Here is a 19,397-nt window from a genome sequence, read left to right as displayed (position 1 = left end):
TAATTCATTTTTAATAATTAATCAAGCCCGTCGCTTTCTAAAACCATGTCCTTAGAGAAACAAATGATTTTAATAAGCAAATCTATTATTAAAGTAGTCAAGGAATGTAATTTAATTTTTTTAAACTTCAATTAGAAGATCATTAGTAATTTTGTTTCATTGAGAAAATAAATAAGAATGTGTTTACGTAAAAATGTGACATGAAATGCACTTACCTTTAGTAATTCTACTTTTTCCGAGTTATATGTTTATAAATAAAAGCAAATTTCTTAATTTGCTGCATTTTAATTTGTATGGGAAATATTTAAAGTTCTGAATCGATTGTTTTTTAATTTGTTAACATTTTTTTGTTTTTTTGTAGCTATCTTTTCCATTACGTATATGAAGATGAAATTGTTTATTTATGCATTACTGATGATGTAAGTTTATTTTTGTTTTCATGATGTAATTATTCAATTTCACCAAATTGCAAGTAATTTTATGCGTGAAATATCTAAAAGTGTAATTGTTTTTATTGTCTGTTTGATAAAATAAATAGCTAATGCACCAAGGGTCTGGCCAGAGGATATTTGAGTCCGTTAACGGATCCTTCACAAAAATCCGATCAACCAAAACGAACTATTCACAAAATTCTGATAAACAAGAACAGATCTTTCACAAATTGTTTATTGAGAGAGCAAATCTGAAAGCAAAATAACGCATATTAAAGCGATATTTTTTGGAACCTTTTTTGAAGTCAAATTAGAGGGATCAGCTTATACAAAATCTGCTAATTTTGCAAAGAAAAAAAATTGGCACTCTTGTGATGCTCCTGCAAGCAATAAATAATTGTTACTGCCAAAAAAATACAATGCTTGTCGTTTGTTTCTTGGAAAGAAATTAACAGCTGAAAATAAGTTTGGTTTTAAATAATTTTGTTTGTTTGTTTTATCACAGCTAATTAGCAGCAGTGTTGTTGTAAACGAAATGAACTTTAGAACTGCAAAGAGATCGTAAGTATGGGGAAAAAATATGATTGCTTCAGATAGGGTTACCAACTTCAAAATTATCGCCATTTAGCGTCTGGCGTTAAAACTTTATAATGACTTGATTAGAAAATATTCTCACCAGTTTACCAGGTACTATGTTTAACTGTTATTTTGAGAGAAAATTATTTGGGTTTGATTTTTTGATGCTAACAAAGATGATACTTTAAATAAGCTCTTTTACTTGCCGTTTTTTTCTTTAAATGTCTACATTTTGAAAAATGCAATCTTTTAACATCCAGTATGAGAATCATATTTTGTTCTTTTTTCAAGCTAACTTCGCTTAATTAGGATGCAAATAAATGAAAAGTCTCTATTTTTGTTAGAACTCTCATTTCAAGTTTTTAAAGCAAAATTCCATTTTCTTTTATGAGTCAAAAATTAAAATGATGAATCGATGGTTTATCTTTTTTTTTTTTTTTTTGCTTCAACTGTGTCCACAGATATTAATGATATGTTTATCATAGGACTCTAAAATGCAATTTTAAAATAATTATCAAAAATATTTCTTTTACAAGCCTTTTTTATACTTTTGATGCCTTCACTTAGAGAATTGCGATCTTTTTGCATCTGCAATGGGAATCCGATTTTTTTTTAATTTTTGATGTTTAGTACACTTTGTTAAGATGTAAACAAACAAAATCTCTTTTTATTTTTGTTAAAATCGTGGAATTTATAAGTTTTAAACGAAATTCTGTGCTTTTTAAGAGTGTCTTGGGTCAAAAAGTTAAATGCCGAGCCCCCTTGTCTGATTTTTTTTGTTACAATTATTTTAAATGCTGTACAGAAATATTTCTAGTATAATTTAACATAATGTAGAATGATAGATAAATATTGCTCCTTGAGAGAGCGAGATTCTCAACATAGAAGAGGAAAACACTCAACTTTAAGTTTAAATTATTCAGATTGTCCCCTCTAAATTCTAAAATTTCGTTTTGACAAAAAAAAAAAAACTTTTTTTTCTTTTTTTGAATTTTTACAAAATTAATTCACTTTCCACAAAATTAATTCATTTTTCTCAAAATTATTTGATTTTTCATAAAAACCAGGCCCTGTGAAAAATCCTGGACAGACCCCTGTGCACAGTAAGCTTTAAATACTCTTGGTGAAATCTTTAAATAGAGTTGAATATGCATTACCAAGGTAAATGCACCAGTATTGGCCACTGCTTCAGTAGTGGCCACTTTAAGGTTGATATTTGAAAAACAAGGATTCCAGGTCTCCCAGAGGATTCAAACGTGCAGGAGGTAAAGCTCAGGCTATAGTTTAGTGGGCAGTTCAAAGAGGAGTAGGTAGAGCATCATGGAAAATTGTTATCAACTATTTAATACGGTTGTCTGGATTGTTGATGTTTTTTCAGCTGTCTTCTAACGCTTCTCCATAACGAGGTATATAAACATTGTGTTGTATTATGAACAGAACAATGCTAAAAAATAATATTTTTACAGCTGTAACCATGTGATGAAATATGAGAGATCATATTTGCAACGTTTTCAACTCGAAATAGTTGCTTTCTTGGCTGACAATTTACCTGACCACTATTGGTACCAAAAAAGTTGGGAAATTCAAAAGTGACCACTGAGTGGCCACTACTGAATCAGAAAGGTTTTTCATAAATCAACTCAATTTTCCTTTTAATAGGTTGTAATCTCTTTACATAAAAACCTGCCTCTTTTCTGATGTAATATTATTGTGTGATCTAGTAGTGACCACGCAGTGGCCACTTCTAAACAGCAATATGGCCACTACTGACTCATGTACAATGGCCACTGATGGATCAAACTTGAGGTTTGGGAAAAAATTGAACAAATTGATATTCTGGCATTTTTTAAAAAGGGACGATTAAGGAAGAGTAGGGCTATAATATGCTCATTGAGGGTTTTTTTTTTAATAATTATGGTAATTGTGATATTGTAGGCCCACAGTTCAAAAAAGCCACAAAATATGCTTTACTATGGCGACTGCTAGTGCGTTTACCTCTTGTATGGACAGGCCATTCCCTAGGCCCTGGCCTAAGGGCGAATATCACGGGGGGATGGGACGAAATTATTAAATAGCTTGTTGGTAAATAAAAAATAGGAATTTGGCACACTACTACAGATGGAGGAGAAAAATTCTACTAGAACCGATTGCAACCTGCCTGCTGAGCAGGTAAAAAATGAAGGGGAAAGAGCATAATGATTGATCGAAGTAATCCCTTTTCTAATCAAAGCAGATAATTGTTAATTTCTTAGTTTTAAGCAATCATTTCTTGAAAATACAGATTTTCTTAAGGTAAAACACTTATTAGAAGTAAATCACACGCAGTAAAATTAGTAAAAGCCAAGATATATAAAATTTCCAACTATAAAACTTGTTAATGGAACAATTTTTCTCTTGGAAGTCTGTAAATCATGTTAGTAAGTATGTGTTTTGCAATTAATAATCTATTGATTCATATTTATTTATGACTACTAATACTCAGGGACGCCCAAAATTCAAATTTTTGGAAAGAGGAAAATTCATCAGTTTACCGAATAAAAAATATGAGCATTGTGCTACTAGTAGTTTTCTAAAATATCTGTGAGTAGCGATAATTTAGTAGTTTCTAAAATCATGTTTACAATAATTAACATAAATGATCAGAAAAAAAATAAAATATTAAATTTGAGTACTTAAAAATTAATTTACCAGATAATACCAGATATTTAACCGCCAAAGTTTTAGGATAGGTTATAAACATTGTAAAATTTCCGAATTTGTGAAATATGTAACATTTAGGGACTTTTTAAAAATTTTACCTTAGAAAATTCCCTGATTTTTGTATTTTATTGATGTTCAAAACGTCTGTAATTAATTTTTCAGACCAATTTTATTTTCTAAAATCTTCATTAACTTAAGACACAGCTGAGAATTAACAATAAATTTTATGAGTCTCTTGAATCAACACGGGTGACTTAAAATTTTGCATTGAATGCGATCAGCAAAATTAGAAGTCTAAAAGTCCTGAACTACACAATAAGACATGAAAGGAGGGTTAAAATAATGATAAATACATAATTTAAAATGTCCAAAAAGTAAAATCACATAGAAAAGAAAAACGAGCGAGTATTAAAGAAGAGGATGCTGTCGGATTTAGAAATGTGTGAAAAATTGTGATTAACACGTAATAGCATAAAAAATGGCCAACATGTGTAAGTTTAATCTAATGTGTAGAATTCGATAAATATGCATGTTCTTGAACTCAAAATCAATGACCAATTTTTAATTTACATGATTTTTGAGCGTTTTTTGCCGAAAATCATAACTTTCCGTGACCATTTTTGATCATAGCCGAAATTCATGACTTTCTAAGGGCGCGGACACTCTGCCATTAGTAGTATTGAAAACATCCTACCAATTTCCAATATCCGTTGCTGTACCTTGGTAAGTTGTAGGATACAAATTGTCCTAGAGTTACATTGAATAGTGTTTACCTTACTATTGTATTATGAACTAGTGGTACCTTCACGGCTTTGCCCGTAGTAGAAAAATTAAAAGGTCTTTTGGTTCGCCTATTTATTTACAAATAATGTATGGTGAATTTCTCTCCAATTGGCTTGTCCATGTTATGGTTCCACGTTTTGATAGGTTGGTAATTTACTCGTCCATCTGATGATAACTTTGCTCGGGAAAATGTTCTTAAAATTCGAATAGAAAAAGATCAAAATCTAATTTTCGAAAAATCGCTTCGAGGTTTTAGCTTTATTATTAGTAAAGAAGATAAAGATAAAGAAGATTATGTGTGAAAAAGGGCTTAAAATTTTAATAGAAAGTGAATAAAATCGAATTTTCGAAAAATTGCTTGGAGGTGCACACCCCCATGCTTCAAACTAACTTTGTGCCAAATTTCATGAAAATCGGCCGAACGGTCTAGGCGCTATGCGCATCACAGAGATCCAGCTATCCAGACAGAGAGACTTTCAGCTTTATTATTAGTAAAGATGATTTCGTAGTGATAATAATTATTCAGCTCATACTTACCAAAGTTCATATGTACAATACTTATATAAGTACAGTCATTTTCTCTTACTTTATTTTTTACATTACGTACAAAAAATACAAATACAAATTTTCTATTAATTTTTTTTTATTTTATCGTAAGTACGTATGTACTTTGAAGAAAGAAATGTACAATAAAAATGTGATTAATATATTGGTACTTAATGTAACATATTGAATCAATTTTATCCGTCAGTTATTTGAATTTAAAGAGAGTAATGTGTAAATTCTAAGGAAAGGACGTTAGATGGCCACTACTGAAAATCTCAGAGTTTGGACTGGCCACTATTGGATCAAATTTGAAGTTTAGGAAAAAATGGATAAAAAATTGAAATTCTGGCATTTTTAGAAAATGGGACAATTTAGGAATAGTTGTGCTATGATACACTTATAGATTTTTTAAATTGGAATTAATATTGTACATTGACAGTTTAAAAAAGACACAAAATATGCTTAACTGTGGCCACTACTAGTGCGTTATCTTATATTATGAAATTTTAATGATGGTGTTGCAGCGGCCAACAAAAATGTTGTAACTTTAGAATTCTAAAAAATCAAAAAGAACTTTGTAATTGACATTTAAAATTTCAAGCAAAGACTAAATAAAGCTAATGCTATAGGTTGCAATAGATTAAAATAAAACTAGTGTTGCAATTTTTTTGCACAATATTTTTGCATTTCATTTAAACAAACAAGTTTGAAACTAAAGTAGGTGATCAATGGTAGGGGATACTTTGATATTTGAGATTTTGAAACAATGGCCAAGCTTTGGTGAAATATTGCTTCACTCTGGCAACATTTTAGCAGCACAAAAAAAAATTCATTGTTTACAATGTATTGTTAATATTATACTATTCAACCTGCTTCCGATCGACTGTGATGATGTGATTAACAAGTGCAGCGAACTGGGAATGTGAAACATTCCAAAAAGAGCTGCTTGCGATTCCCTGGCATTGATGAGTGTTAGTGTGCATTGAACAGTAGCCATCAATTTATTTATATATTATAATGCAACTATATGTTTAAATGTTGATTTAAGGCCTTTAACTTTATGACAGTTTTGTAAATTATGTGGAGGATTGTATTCATTATTATTATTACTTATTTTTCAGGAATTTGACAGATCTATTGCATTTTGCTTCTTGAATGACATCAAAAGAAGGTAAGTGTTACACATTACCTTCTTACTTGATCTATCTTTTTAAAACTTTTGTATGTGTATTCTTATTCATCGAATTAAACTTTTTTTTATAAACATTTCAATAGTTCTATAAACTCGTAAAAAGAGCTTGATTGTTAACATTTGAATTGAATTGTAACAAAATTCAAAATACCACAGCAATCTAACCCTTAAACAACCTGACTTTTCAATTGGTCTTTAGAGTTTTTCATATCCACAGGGCTCCTAACTGGCTCCTTTTTAAATTTTAGTTTCAAGTCCATAAAAGTTTGTACTTTCAAAATCTGGTCACCTTTTACTTCCTTTTACTTAGTTAATGAAATATTGTAATCATGGGGAAAAAATTCTCTCAAATTTTGTCTATATTTTTGTTGCTAGGAAATCGCCCGTCAGGGTATGAAGTGTGAAATTGCTTCTTCATTTGAACGAAGCAATTGCCTGTTTAATGATATTTTTATAGTTGAAATTTTATCCCTAACTTCAGTGGATTAACCCTAAACTCTAGTAGACAGCGTTTATTGTTGACCACTTTTCCGTTTCTTCATTCCCCTGAAATGAGTCTTACCAGCAAAGCATTTAAGTTACCGGATCTAGTTCAGCCTTGTCACAATGAAGCCTTTCCCTGCATTTTAAACACATTACCAAAACATATTATCAAAATAACATGCCGTGGCATCTCATTCTTGATGACGTCAGGGTTACTCGATCATTGACCATTATATATATCAGGATAACTTAGCCCCAGATGAAAGTTGAGTTTTTTTTTTCAGCCTATCCGCATGTGCATATGTATCTAAGAAAGTATGGGCAATCGAAATTATCATTTCCACAAGATAATTATCACAATTTTTCTTTAGACCTCTGTATGGGCATGAGTACAAGCTTCAATTCTTTTGAGTTATTTAAAAAAAAACATTCATTGTTTAGTAGACATAGATGGAAGTAGTGTGGAGCCCACACTAGATTTTTTCATTAAATTTCAATTTCACTTTAAACTTTTTCCTTAACCTCTTTTATCCCTATGTATTTTTTTCATGACTGTTTGAGGACTGCAATTATCAGGGATTGGCGACAAATGTGCATGAACAAACATTGCTGTCACTTGCTTGGCACTATAAGTTTCAAGAATAACTGACAGTTAAGCTGCATTGTATCGTCACCTCAGAGCAACAGTAACATAAGATATCTTGCTGTTGCTCTGAGGTGACGATATGTAAAACAAAACATAAAACATTTTTTGTAAAACAAAAGTATATACCGTCGCCTCATTTCAACATTAGGATAGCTTAGTGTTATTCCTGGGATTAGATGTCCTACTGTTGCTCTGAGGTGACGATATGTAATGTTTTGCTTTAGCTTTTGTTCTTTGTTTTTGACTTCATCGAGTAATTGTTTTTGACTTCATCAAGTAATTGTTTTTGACTTCATCAAGTAATGTTCCTACCTTTTTACAGATTTCAGAATTGCTATGGGTCTCGAGCTTTAACAGCATTACCATATGCAATGAACAGTGAATTTTCAAGGGTACTGGCATCCCAAATGGTAAATGAAGTGAACTTAATTAATTTAAGTTAAATTACATTGTGATACTTTCTCTCTGTAAAAAACTATTTTTTCTTTTATTTAGAAACATTATTCGGACAACCCTGATGTTAATAAAATAGCAAGAGCTCAAGGAGCATTAGATGAGTTAAAAGAAGTCATGGTACAAAACATAGGTTGGTATCATGTTTAAAAAAAAAAAAGCAAAAAAAAAAAAAAAAAAAGCCTGAAAGTGCCTACAGTAACCTAATAGCATTCAAAGTTCATTATTATTTTATGTTACATGAATCTCAAACTGAAATTGACAACAAATTCCAATGATTTCAGCTTATTTCTTTTCCATAATGGCAACACATTTCAATTAAATTAATCAAGAGATTAATAAGAAATATAAAGCTTGTTTTTAGAAATATGGTATTATTTGAAAACAATAAATTTGAATTTAAAAACAGTTACAGGATTGTTTTTAATTATGTTTTTTCTTTTATTCAGTAAAAAATATCTTTATTCAATATGGTATACAAGTAAGCATGTAGAAAAGGTTTTTTTTATTTTTTTTATCTAATTAAATTTCTCCTATGTATATTTTTTTCTAAAGAGCTTTTAAATAATAAAAAAGTATAAGCTTTAAATCATTTTACTTTTACAGATTAAAATAAAAATTTAGATGTTGAGAGATTTTTTCTTTGAGTAATTGCTGAAATATATAACATGTTATGTTCCTTAAGACTTAACTCATGGCAAATGAAATACTTTAGTGTCTATAAAGAGATAAATAATAAATTGTGCAATTATTTTCCATCTGAAATCAATGGTTCAATAAATATTTTCTCTGATAGAAAAAAATCAGTTACTTTTAGATTAGCAAATTAAGTTGAGTAGCAATGTAAAATAATGTAGTACTCAACTAAGAATTATTTTTAAAGGATAAAATATATAGCCTTGTCTTTATGTCTATGTTTCATATAAATATTAGAAAAATGTAACTGGTAAAAAATATTTTTTTCCCTCCATGTGTATTTAAATATTTTTTGCAAACAAATTTAAGTTATCTTCATGAATTTTTTATAGAAATAATTCCCTTTCAAATAATTAATATTTCTATTACAGATTCTGTAACTAACAGAGGTGAAAAGCTAGAACTTTTGGTGGACAAAACAAATAATCTTAATTCAGCTGTATGTATTGATTTATTTATAACCTGCAACACATTACTCAATTACATTTTACCAAATTAAAATATTGTTGTTGATCGAACCAACGGTGTATAATTTTGTAATATTTGAAAATGAATACATATGTTCAGGGTGCTCGGAAAAATGAATCAAAAATACAAAATTTAACTTTTTACACAGGTCTTAGGTGGAACCGTCACAAATCTTAAAGAAAAAGGGAAAAAATCTTGTGGACCTGGTCCTCGCAAAACAAGCGATTTGTTAAGCGATAGAACTGCACGTTTCATTGAGCGGCGTTTTAAACAAGTTTTGTTGTTCTATGAATAATTTTTTTAGTTAAATAACTAGCAATTGTCGTTCTTGTAAACTTTATGTTCCTAGAATTAAATAAAAACTTTAATGTGTTATTTTGAGTAGAAAACCTGCATTTTTCAGTCCACTTTAACATTTCTAGTTTCCACTGCTGAATTGTACTTGTTTCATCTCTGTCATTTATCTATATTGTAACCTTGTCCGTTTGTTGTTCTATTGATGTTTATATTTAACTTGCTTATTTGTTTGGCTGCTTTGCGCATCTTTGGGGTTGTGGTTTATGGTATTCTAATTTTTTCCTCTTTAATACAATTTCAATATATATATAAATATATATCTAAGAATTATTCTATGAAATTAGTGTTGAAGCAGCTTTGTTTTAATTCATAATAAATATATGTTTTTGCTCAACAAAAGGCTATAGCTCTGTCTTTTTTTGTTTTTAGTCAGTATCATTTCGAAAAACAAGTAAAAACTTAGCTCGCTCAATGTGCCTGAAGAATGTCAAGATAACTGTGATTACTATATTTGTTTTGCTGGTAAGTAGATTTAAAAATTTTGAGTAGCACAGGTCTTGAAAAAATAAAATATATTTTGCAATCAAATTGTGCAGTATTTTGGTCTGGCAGTGCAAGCTTTGTAGTGAACTGGCTGCAATATAATAATTGTGCAAGATTTAGAATCTCAGGCTTATCAAATCTCCAAAAATAATCCAATGGGAAAGAGGCTGTATAGTGGCACGACTGTGCTTGTCTTTTAATGTTCTTAAAATGCAGTAAACTCCCGATTATCTGCAGAATAGGGGGGCATGGCAACCACGGATAAGCGAAAACTGGATAATCCGAATAATAATCGGTAAAACACGATACTGCTGTTTACAATAGCTAAAAAATATGAATAACACTCACACGTAAATTTAAATTATAGCTAAAATCATTGCTACATTCTATCTCTTAATATTGAATGTAAAAAATATACATATGTAAAAGCTAAAAATAAACAATCACAAGTTTTAAAAACATCTCATAACCGTTAAAATTCTGAAAAGACCCGCGGATAATCCGACCACCGATAATCGAGAGTTTACTGTAAGTCATGACCAAAAAATCTCATCTGAACCTGATTGATGACATCTAGCACTATATTAGAAAAACGAGCTGATGTGTGCCTCACATGACTTTCTTTTACTCCAATTTAATGTCATTTTCCCATTACTGGCAATTTTAATGTGATTCAATAGTTTACTCTTTAAATATCACCTACAGTGGCCAAATTGAAACAGAATATAAAAACATAAAAATTAACATTGATTTCGCCCCAAAAGACCCCTTTAGAAACACCCGAATGTAACCAAAGGAGGAGGTGCACAACTAGACCCCACTAGGAGTCTACGTACCCAATTTCAACTTTCTAGGACATGCCGTTCTCGAGCAATGCGACATACATACATACGTCACAAGAAAACTCGTTGTAACTAATTTGGGAATCGTCAAAATGGATATTTCGCGTGTCTATACTTTCTTAGGCACTTATCCACTTGTGGTCGAGTCGAAAAAAAACTCAACATTCATTCAGGGGTGAGCAAAATGGAAGTTAAGGTCGATGTTTGAGTGAAAATGTTTTAGAGAATACAATACTTCCTTTTTTGTAAAAGGAAGTAATAATAGCTCAAGCAATGGCTGTTGTGGCATGTTTGAGTTGCAGGATGTTGCAAAAAAATAAATAAAATAAAATAATTAATCAAAAATGAATTTTTGTTTGAAATCAAAAAGTTATGTTAACATTCATTTTATTTATTATTTGATGTTGCAGAAAAGAGAGCTGACACATTTGTTTTCTTTACAGATTGTCTTGTATATAATTATATCAGCTTCATGTGGCGGATTAGGCTGGTCAAACTGTGTATGAAGATGCTGTTGGCAAAAGTTTAAAATACCATTTCTACAATAATTAACTTCACAGAAATATTGATGATGCAGTTTTAAACTTATCCATACATGTGCTGTATATGCTTATAAAGTGATATCTGCTATTCTTTTCTTTTTAATCAAAATTATTGTTTATGAAGTTTTTAAATCTTTTGTTATGGAACTAAATAATCACTTTTCCTGTTTGATGAACGATTTTTCATAATAATGTCATTTGTTGCAATTTATATTCCACACATAATGTAGACCAATGTCTAATTTCTAAGATACAGATGTGGTCTAAAAATAAACCTTTTATAAATTGTCCATGTCATGCTGCCTTAGCATTTACTACCGAACATAATCGATAGGAGTAGGGCACCATATAAAAATTTCTTTCATACCTTTTATAGACAAACAGCATAAATTATGATTATTAACATAATCTAAAATACTTTTCTTGTTGACACATCTGTAACAGTTTAAAAAATTACTGTACCACAATGAGTGAGAATACCTTTATATATAGTACCTATAGCGATTGTCACAATCTGAATTTTTTTTCTTATAAATATTTGTTCTGCGCCATGAATGAAAAATTTCATTATTGTAACTTACAAAATATGTTAGTTGATTTAGAAAATTTTATTAAATTGCTGTACCATTATAACTAAGCATTGACTGTGTAATACATATAATCTATGTGTAACTAGTTTAAAATAACTAAATTGCTTTACAAAGTTGCTGCTACTTACACATTTAGTTTGTTGCATTAAGAAGTTCATATTTAAGAATTATATTTTGTATTTCAGTAAAGTTTTATAGAATGATATTTCTTCAGTAATATTTTGAAGTGTATGTAATGTATGTATAGTTTATGTAATGTAAATAATGTTTTATATTCATATGAATAAAGTTCAGTTTTTAAAAAAATATTAGTGCATGAGAGAAAATTTTCCACTTGAATTGAAAATGACATGATATTCATTATTTAATTATTTGTGCAGTCTCATAGCATACTTCCATGCTGTTTTGTATAATTATTCACCATTCAAGGTTTTAACCAGAATGTTAATTTTTACATTACAACAATTAAAATAATATTTTGGGTAGTTACTTAGAAATCAAAAGTTTTAATCACTAGACTTTTAACAGCAGTTTCAATGAATAGACAAGTGCTCTTTTTTCATTATTTTTTTATATTTATAGAAAAAAAAAAAGTTCAATTTTGTACATTTAATTTTTCCCCCCAAGTTCAAAACTTGGAACACATTCAACAAACATTATGAAGTATTTATCACCTTTTCTTATACAAACAGGGCTTCAAAGCAATGTTTGGGGCTTTTGATTTCTTCATTTTCTTTTTAACTTTTATAAAATCCAAGAATACAAACATTTTACTACAAGTGTTCTAAAAAGAAAATTTTAATGCAATTATAAGTGATCACACATGAACATGAAAAAATATTAATTTTATAGTATTAGTAAGCTTTTTAACAATGAGAAAAATTAATGTTTGGAACAACTTAGTTTCTCTTTTGTTCTCAGAATCAAATACAGGCGTCCCTCGTATAACACAATACGAAACTTGAATTCAATACTTCATGCTTTTGATATAACTCGAATGTTATATTTATAAAAGATGAAATTTTATTTTTGTTTAATACATTCTGCTAATGGTTGATAACTCTAATAAGTTTTTACTTTGTTTTTATGAAACTTGGTTTCAATAAAACACGGTACACATCCCTTTATTTACATTATTTCTAAGTCTCATATAGCACGGTTTTGATATCACAGAATAGAATATATATATATATATATATAATTTTTCTCAAGCACATACAAAATTAGTATTAAAAATAAGTAAAAATGTTATTTTAAAAAAAGTTTCGTATAACATGGTTTCAGTACCACACGGAACAAATAAACTGTGTTCTCCGAGGGACACCTGTACTTGCTAAACAAAAGTACTGAACAATTAAAAATATATTAAACTTGTAAAGTATTGACATTATATTACTAATTTCCACCAAAAGACATAACATATTATTTGCAAATTTTCTAAAGGTAAAATTAAAATACATTAGTTTGGTTTGAAGTTGATCTAGAAGTTATATTATTACGGTCACTAAATAGATTTAGCAGGCAATTTTTAGCCAGTAAATTAGCCAAATTTCAAAAGATGTAGTCAAATTTTGTAAGTCAAGTGTTAATTTTAACAAATTTGAATTAATAGTTTTCGTATAATAATTTTCATACTTTGTTTCCTGTTGAAATTTCAGAAAATTTTCCCTTCAGCAATCCTTTAGCCTAATAGTTTTTTTTCAAACTAACTTTACGATTTTATGGTATTTGGCGAGGTGGCTAATGCTAAGCACGAGCCCTCTTTTTATATAATTGCACACATCAAATTGTATGCATTATAACAAGTGGTTGTATGATTTCTCAAATAAAGTTCTTGATTTTCAGAGAAATGCAAAATTTCTTATAATGCACACACTATTATTAGAATCGAAAAAAACTCCCAGATTTTCCTGTTCCTGTAATTTTCTTACCTTGTAATTATATTTGCACTAAAACTAATTGAAGTTTAATAAAATAATTTCATTATTTCAATTTTAAGTATCAGTTTTTATAGTTGCTATAGGCAAATTCAATTTCATTTAGCTCAGTAAGCAAAAGATGTTTAAATGACTGAATCACTGACATTTTTTGGAGAAATTATACTCTGAATGTTAAAGAAAGTATCAATCCCTTTTCTTTTCTTCCTTTTTATTAATTTACTAAAATTTTCATGATTTAAGTTAATTCAGTAACTAAAACAAAGCAAACATGCAAATAATTTATAACATTACAAACCTACATTTTTTTCTGATTAAGAATCGATAAGTAAAAGAAAATTAACTTAAGAGTAAGAAAGTACAAATCAATACCTCTTTTTTTAACATGAAGCCAAAGAGTTCTACGCATTTCACAAAATGTGCTTTGTCTTCAATTCGACTTTCAACTTCAGCTATTTTCAAAATTCCCCTTTAAAGCAAAATTTCAACATAAAATCACAAAAATATTAAAGACAGTAATCTCAAAAATAAACTCACATATAAAATTAAAATAAATAAATAATAAAAATTGATCAATAAAATAACTAAAATAAACACTCTTGAGTACTTTTTCTTCATATTTACTACAATACAGAATGTAAAGCAAAGTTGGTTTTGCTTTAAAACTAAATGTCGTCTGTAAGGGAAAAGTGTTTTTCCTTTCAATGGCAAGTCAGAAAAATCCTGGATACATTAAATCTGTGAATCACAGGTGAATGAAATGTAATCCCCTGAACATGTTAACAGAAATCTTAGTTCCTTTTGCCAAAGAACACTTTTGTTATACTTCTGGAATAAAAAAAATTGCAATGGTGGTGTTTAGACACCACCATTGCAAGAACTGAAAGATTCATAATAAAACACTCCGAAATTTTTGTTATAGACCTGTCTCACGTTTCAAAAGGTGCACACATCGAGCAAAAACAAACCTTTCAGTTTATCTTTATTTTGATGTATCATTTATCGAGCTAATGGTAATAGTTAATGAAATATAAATTTTTAAAACCAGGATATTCTTTTATGCTAACCCTGTATTTTAGTTAAACAAAATATGCATTAAAAAAGTATTGTTTCTTAAGGTAATACAAATATTGATTCAACAGAAAAATGCTCATCACTCCTTCGAATTTCTTTCAACAAGTTTCATTGCACAATTATAAGTTACACAACTATACCAATATTCAGTTATTCTACTTACTGAAGTTTTAATATTCTATGAGCTTCACAAAGAAAGTCCTTCAAATTTGTTCCCATAAGTGACAAACAAAATACAGCGACATCAACACTTTCATCAGCCAAAGGAGTCTGGAAAAAATATTTATAATTCTTTTTTAAATTTTTTTCTGCCACTTTAGATTGTGACATTAGCACGTCCAAAAGTTAAAATGCCTCCACATAATGGAACAATAAGCCTTTGCAAACTATTAATACATTTGGTTAGTTCACCAACCAGAACTACTGTTGGGGAAAACCTAACCTGGCAGCATTGGGAAGACTACTCGGATCCTAATCGCAACATTATGATGCTGCCAGGTTAGGTTTGTCCTAACTGTAGTTCTTAAACATCAATAAAATCTAAGTATGATTGAAAAGAAAACCAAGAGAAATGAATTTTTTGAATAAACTTTCCTTAGCAGTGTCGAAGTGAACCAAACACAAAGAAAAATGTTTTTACATAATTTTTTTTGATAATGGAAAAATAGAGATTGAAAAAAGTACAACCCCAGAGAGGCTCCAATAAGAGGCTACTGTGATCTCCCAAAAAATTCTTATTCGGCACATTTTGTCTGAATATTCAGTAAAATGGAAAAAACTAGTGGAGGATTGCGTTTTTAATATATCTTCTCATTAGATGTAGGTAGCTATGTATGCATGATCATTCTGTAAAATTTGAAGATTCATTTTGAAAATTGAGACAGGGTGGAGACAGGAACTGTGAAAAAAAGTTCCCTGACTTTTCCCTGATTAAGTTCACCAAATTTAACTGATTTATGTTACCAATGATAATGGTTTCCTTTCTTTGCTCTACTTGAAATCCATTGTATGTTTGTATAAAATGCAGTATTTTAAACGTTTCAAGTTGCTGAACTAAAGATATATTTAAAAAAAATGCTACTTTTTTATTAAAATGGTTAAAAAAAAATATATCAAGTCAATTTTTTTGGAAGAAAAACCTACAAAAAAGTTTATTAAATTTCTTTGGAAAGGTTTTAGAAAATTAAATCTTTCCAAATTTAATTAATTTTCTTTTTAATTAATTTTCCATGTTTTTCTACATGGAAAGATTATAGAACATTAAAAAAAAATACTTTACTTCCAGTAACCGCTTAGCATAAGAATTTTAAGAAACTATTAAAATCACTCTTAAAAATATATGTGTATTTATGATAGAGCTAAAAAGTAATTGAAATTATTTTGAACTAAATTTTCAAACAGGATAACAATTGTTGCAAGAATAATAAGTAATAGTGAAAGAATAGAAGTATTGTAGTTATTCTTATCTAACTAATTGATATATTCATGCAAAACAGATGAAACCTTTTGACATCCATTCATAGGGAGCTTTTCTCTAATCAAGAACATAGGTTTTAATAAATGAATACAGCATTTTAACAATAAAAAAATAAAGATGTTTACTTAAATACACAAGTTAACTCTATTTCAAACAATTTTAGTATGAATCGAAAAAAATCTTAGATTGCTTTGACAAACAGCTTTGAAATGCAAGAAAAGAAGAAGAAAAAAAAAGTAATTGGTTAATTTCAAAATACATAAAAGAAGAATACAACATGGTTTTAAAATAAAAGAATCAGTTAATTCTGAAGAAAAGAAAACTTTTATAAACTGCGGCGACAGCAAATAGTATAATGGCAAAAAACGAGGTTTTTTTATTTAAAGTTCAATTTTAGCAATTAAATTAAAAACGTGAAGATGTAATAACTTTTAAGCTTTTATTTGTATTAATTCAAAAAAATATAGATTTCTTCTTAAAATCGTGATTACAGTATGCTAATTACTTCAAGACAATGGAATAAAGGCAAAGGAGCTAAACCATTTATGACGGCTTCATCTTTGTCTGTAGGGTTGTTTATTTTACGTAGCATTGAAAGCGTGTAAGGAAACTTGAAGCTACGTAAAATAAACAATTTTACAAACACAGAAGCAATCTTAGGAAGTTTATCCTGTGGTTAATAAGTAAGATTCAATACTTTGACGTTGATTAAAAAAGATGCACAAATATGCGGCAGTCTATAATTGCACCTCTTTAATTTTACTTTTTTTTTTTGAACAAATAATTGGTGGAAAATAACGTAGGGAATTAGTGTACTTAATTTTGCAAAGCAAAAAAAAAAATTTTTTTTTTCTTCATAAAATTAATTTTCCCTGATTTTTGGTTATTTTTTCGAAGTTCCCTGATAGTTCCCTGACCTCCCTGATCTGTCGCCACCCTGTGAGAGTTTGTTGTCCTACCGAAAATTGAGATACGAGGCACACCTGAACAAATACATAAATTCGAAACATTAAACAGAGAAAAAGTAGACATTTAACCGAGAAAATATTTCATTAAATTTATTTTTTACGTTGGTTATTTTTTTATACAATTATCTCGTACAAATGATTTTTTTAAAAATCCAACTTTAAAAAAGAGCAAGGAAAGTGCTAACATTAAAAAAATCAACAAAGTAACAGTATCAAAAAAAAAAACTTTTTTTAAAAAATAAAGTGCAAATTGAAAATTTCAATTCCTTACGTGAGAAATATCACAGGCAATGATATTTTTATTCAATGCTATGATGTCAAAAGAATGCACAGTTCTATCAGGAAAATTCTGGGAAATTTTTGCATCACCACAGCCTAAATCAGCAATTATTGTGTTAGGACTTCTGAAAAAGAAAAGTATCTTTTTAAGGATTAAATCTTTGCATTTTAAATTTTCAATGCAATAAGTTTTGAAAGTTAGTCCTGGAGTGTACATTTTAAATTAATTTTACAGTGAAACCTTTTGTAAAACTTAATTTTTACCACATTATAAAAAAAAACTTATCTGTTAAAATAGTTGGTAAGGTTCTAATGGTGCCAGTGAAACCTCGTTACAACTACGTTTTTACCACATTATAAAAAAAAAAACTTATCTGTTAAAATAGTTGGTAAGGTTCTAATGGTGCCAGGGAAACCTCGTTACAACTAAGTTTTTACCACATTATAAAAAAAAACTTATCTGTTAAAATAGTTGGTAAGGTTCTAATGGTGTACCCGCAAAAATTGAAATTGTAAATCACTCCCTGGATCAATGCCTGGACAAGGAGTAAATATGAGGTGCCTATCCTCCCAAGAGCAATGATGCATCCCCTCAAATGCTATGGAGTATCTCAAACCCCCCAAAAGAGAAAAGGACCCTTTAAAACACCTACCCCCCTTAAAAAAAGTCAATAAAGCAGTCTGCACCATGGACCCCACTTTGTAGACACATCTGGTAAATATTAATTTATGAATACTTACTAGGTATTTATCAAACTCACATCTATAGTCAAGTCCATGGTTACTTTAAGTGTCTCCATTGGATCTCTTACATTTAAAAAAAAAGTAATATTAAGAAACAACAATTGAAGCATACTCACAGCTTCTGTATATCTTTTATAATGACATCAACAGGATTAATAGGCCATTTCAACACTTGAGATCTGTACCCAGAGTGATAATTCATAAAATCTCTCCTGTTTTTCTGGAAGTATTCAAAAGCATTGTTTCCAGTTTCAGTATATAACATTTCATTTAAGTATCGGAATTTTGCAGCTTGTAGTTTTTCTTCAGCTTTAGAAATGAATGTTTTCTTATCAGAGCACTTTTTTCCTACATTTTCCTCAACTGAATTTTCTAAACATTTTATTTCAGATGCCTCATCAAATTGACCTTCACCATCACCTAAAATGTGTTTGATATTTTTCTTTTTTCTGACCCTTTTTTGTTTTTTAATGTTGCTTTTATTTATATCACTTTCACTAGATTTTTTCTTATTAGAATTACTCTCACAATGGTCATCACTAACTTGTTTCCTTTTCCCCACAACTTTTGCTTTTGTGCCATGGCCATCAGGGAACTTCTCTTTTAGTTCAGTATTAATGTCATTAATGCCTTTAGAATTCTCAAATGCCTCTTTTGGAAAAATTTTTAGAGAATTTTTTCTTTTCTTTTTTGTCAATTGTGATAAACCAGAAGAACAAGCATCATTTGTTGATTTATTTTTTGGAACTTTTGTGAACTCCTAAAAACAGAAAAAAACTTAATTAGACCAGAAAATAAGGATTGTAAGCATGTAATACACAATACTAACAAAACAATCTAACAATAATAACCTACATTATAACGAAAGGCAAAATTTTTTTCAACCTATAGACCAGGCATGTTAGTTAACGACAAAAATAATTATTATAAGCAGTGATGTTCTCATCAATTTTTCTGAGGGCATACTCCCAGTGATCCGTTAAAGAGCCATTGTCTGTAAGAATCAGGCAGTTTAGGGCATTTGTGATTGTTGACATTTTTAATTTTCTTTATTTTGGCAAATGTTGTTCCGTATCATGAATGTAATGTTTGTGCGAAATATGAGCTTTGTCTGCCTTACCGTTTTTGGG

General features: G+C 29.3%; 2 protein-coding genes across 2 annotated transcripts; one reads left to right on the top strand and one right to left on the bottom strand.

The window, feature by feature from the left end:
* Nucleotides 1-361: 361 nt before the first annotated feature.
* LOC129232981 (vesicle-associated membrane protein 7-like) lies at nucleotides 362-12,097 on the top strand (the record flags this gene model as incomplete). The annotated part of the gene is made up of 7 exons (XM_054867063.1): nucleotides 362-419; nucleotides 6,158-6,207; nucleotides 7,680-7,767; nucleotides 7,853-7,943; nucleotides 8,878-8,945; nucleotides 9,701-9,793; nucleotides 11,100-12,097. Coding segments are annotated over 7 exons (511 nt in total), but the record flags the coding sequence as incomplete, so codon positions are not given.
* Nucleotides 12,098-12,397: 300 nt separating this feature from the next.
* On the bottom strand, nucleotides 12,398-19,027 carry LOC129232982 (uncharacterized; the record flags this gene model as incomplete). The annotated part of the gene is made up of 5 exons (XM_054867064.1): nucleotides 12,398-12,572; nucleotides 14,098-14,194; nucleotides 14,963-15,069; nucleotides 17,516-17,648; nucleotides 18,384-19,027. Coding segments are annotated over 5 exons (1,095 nt in total), but the record flags the coding sequence as incomplete, so codon positions are not given.
* Between the last annotated feature and the right edge of the window lie 370 nt (nucleotides 19,028-19,397).

Source organism: Uloborus diversus, unplaced genomic scaffold (genome assembly GCF_026930045.1).
Source record: "Uloborus diversus isolate 005 unplaced genomic scaffold, Udiv.v.3.1 scaffold_1438, whole genome shotgun sequence".
Lineage (NCBI taxonomy): Eukaryota > Metazoa > Arthropoda > Arachnida > Araneae > Uloboridae > Uloborus > Uloborus diversus.
This window is presented reverse-complemented; position numbering and strand designations above follow the sequence as displayed.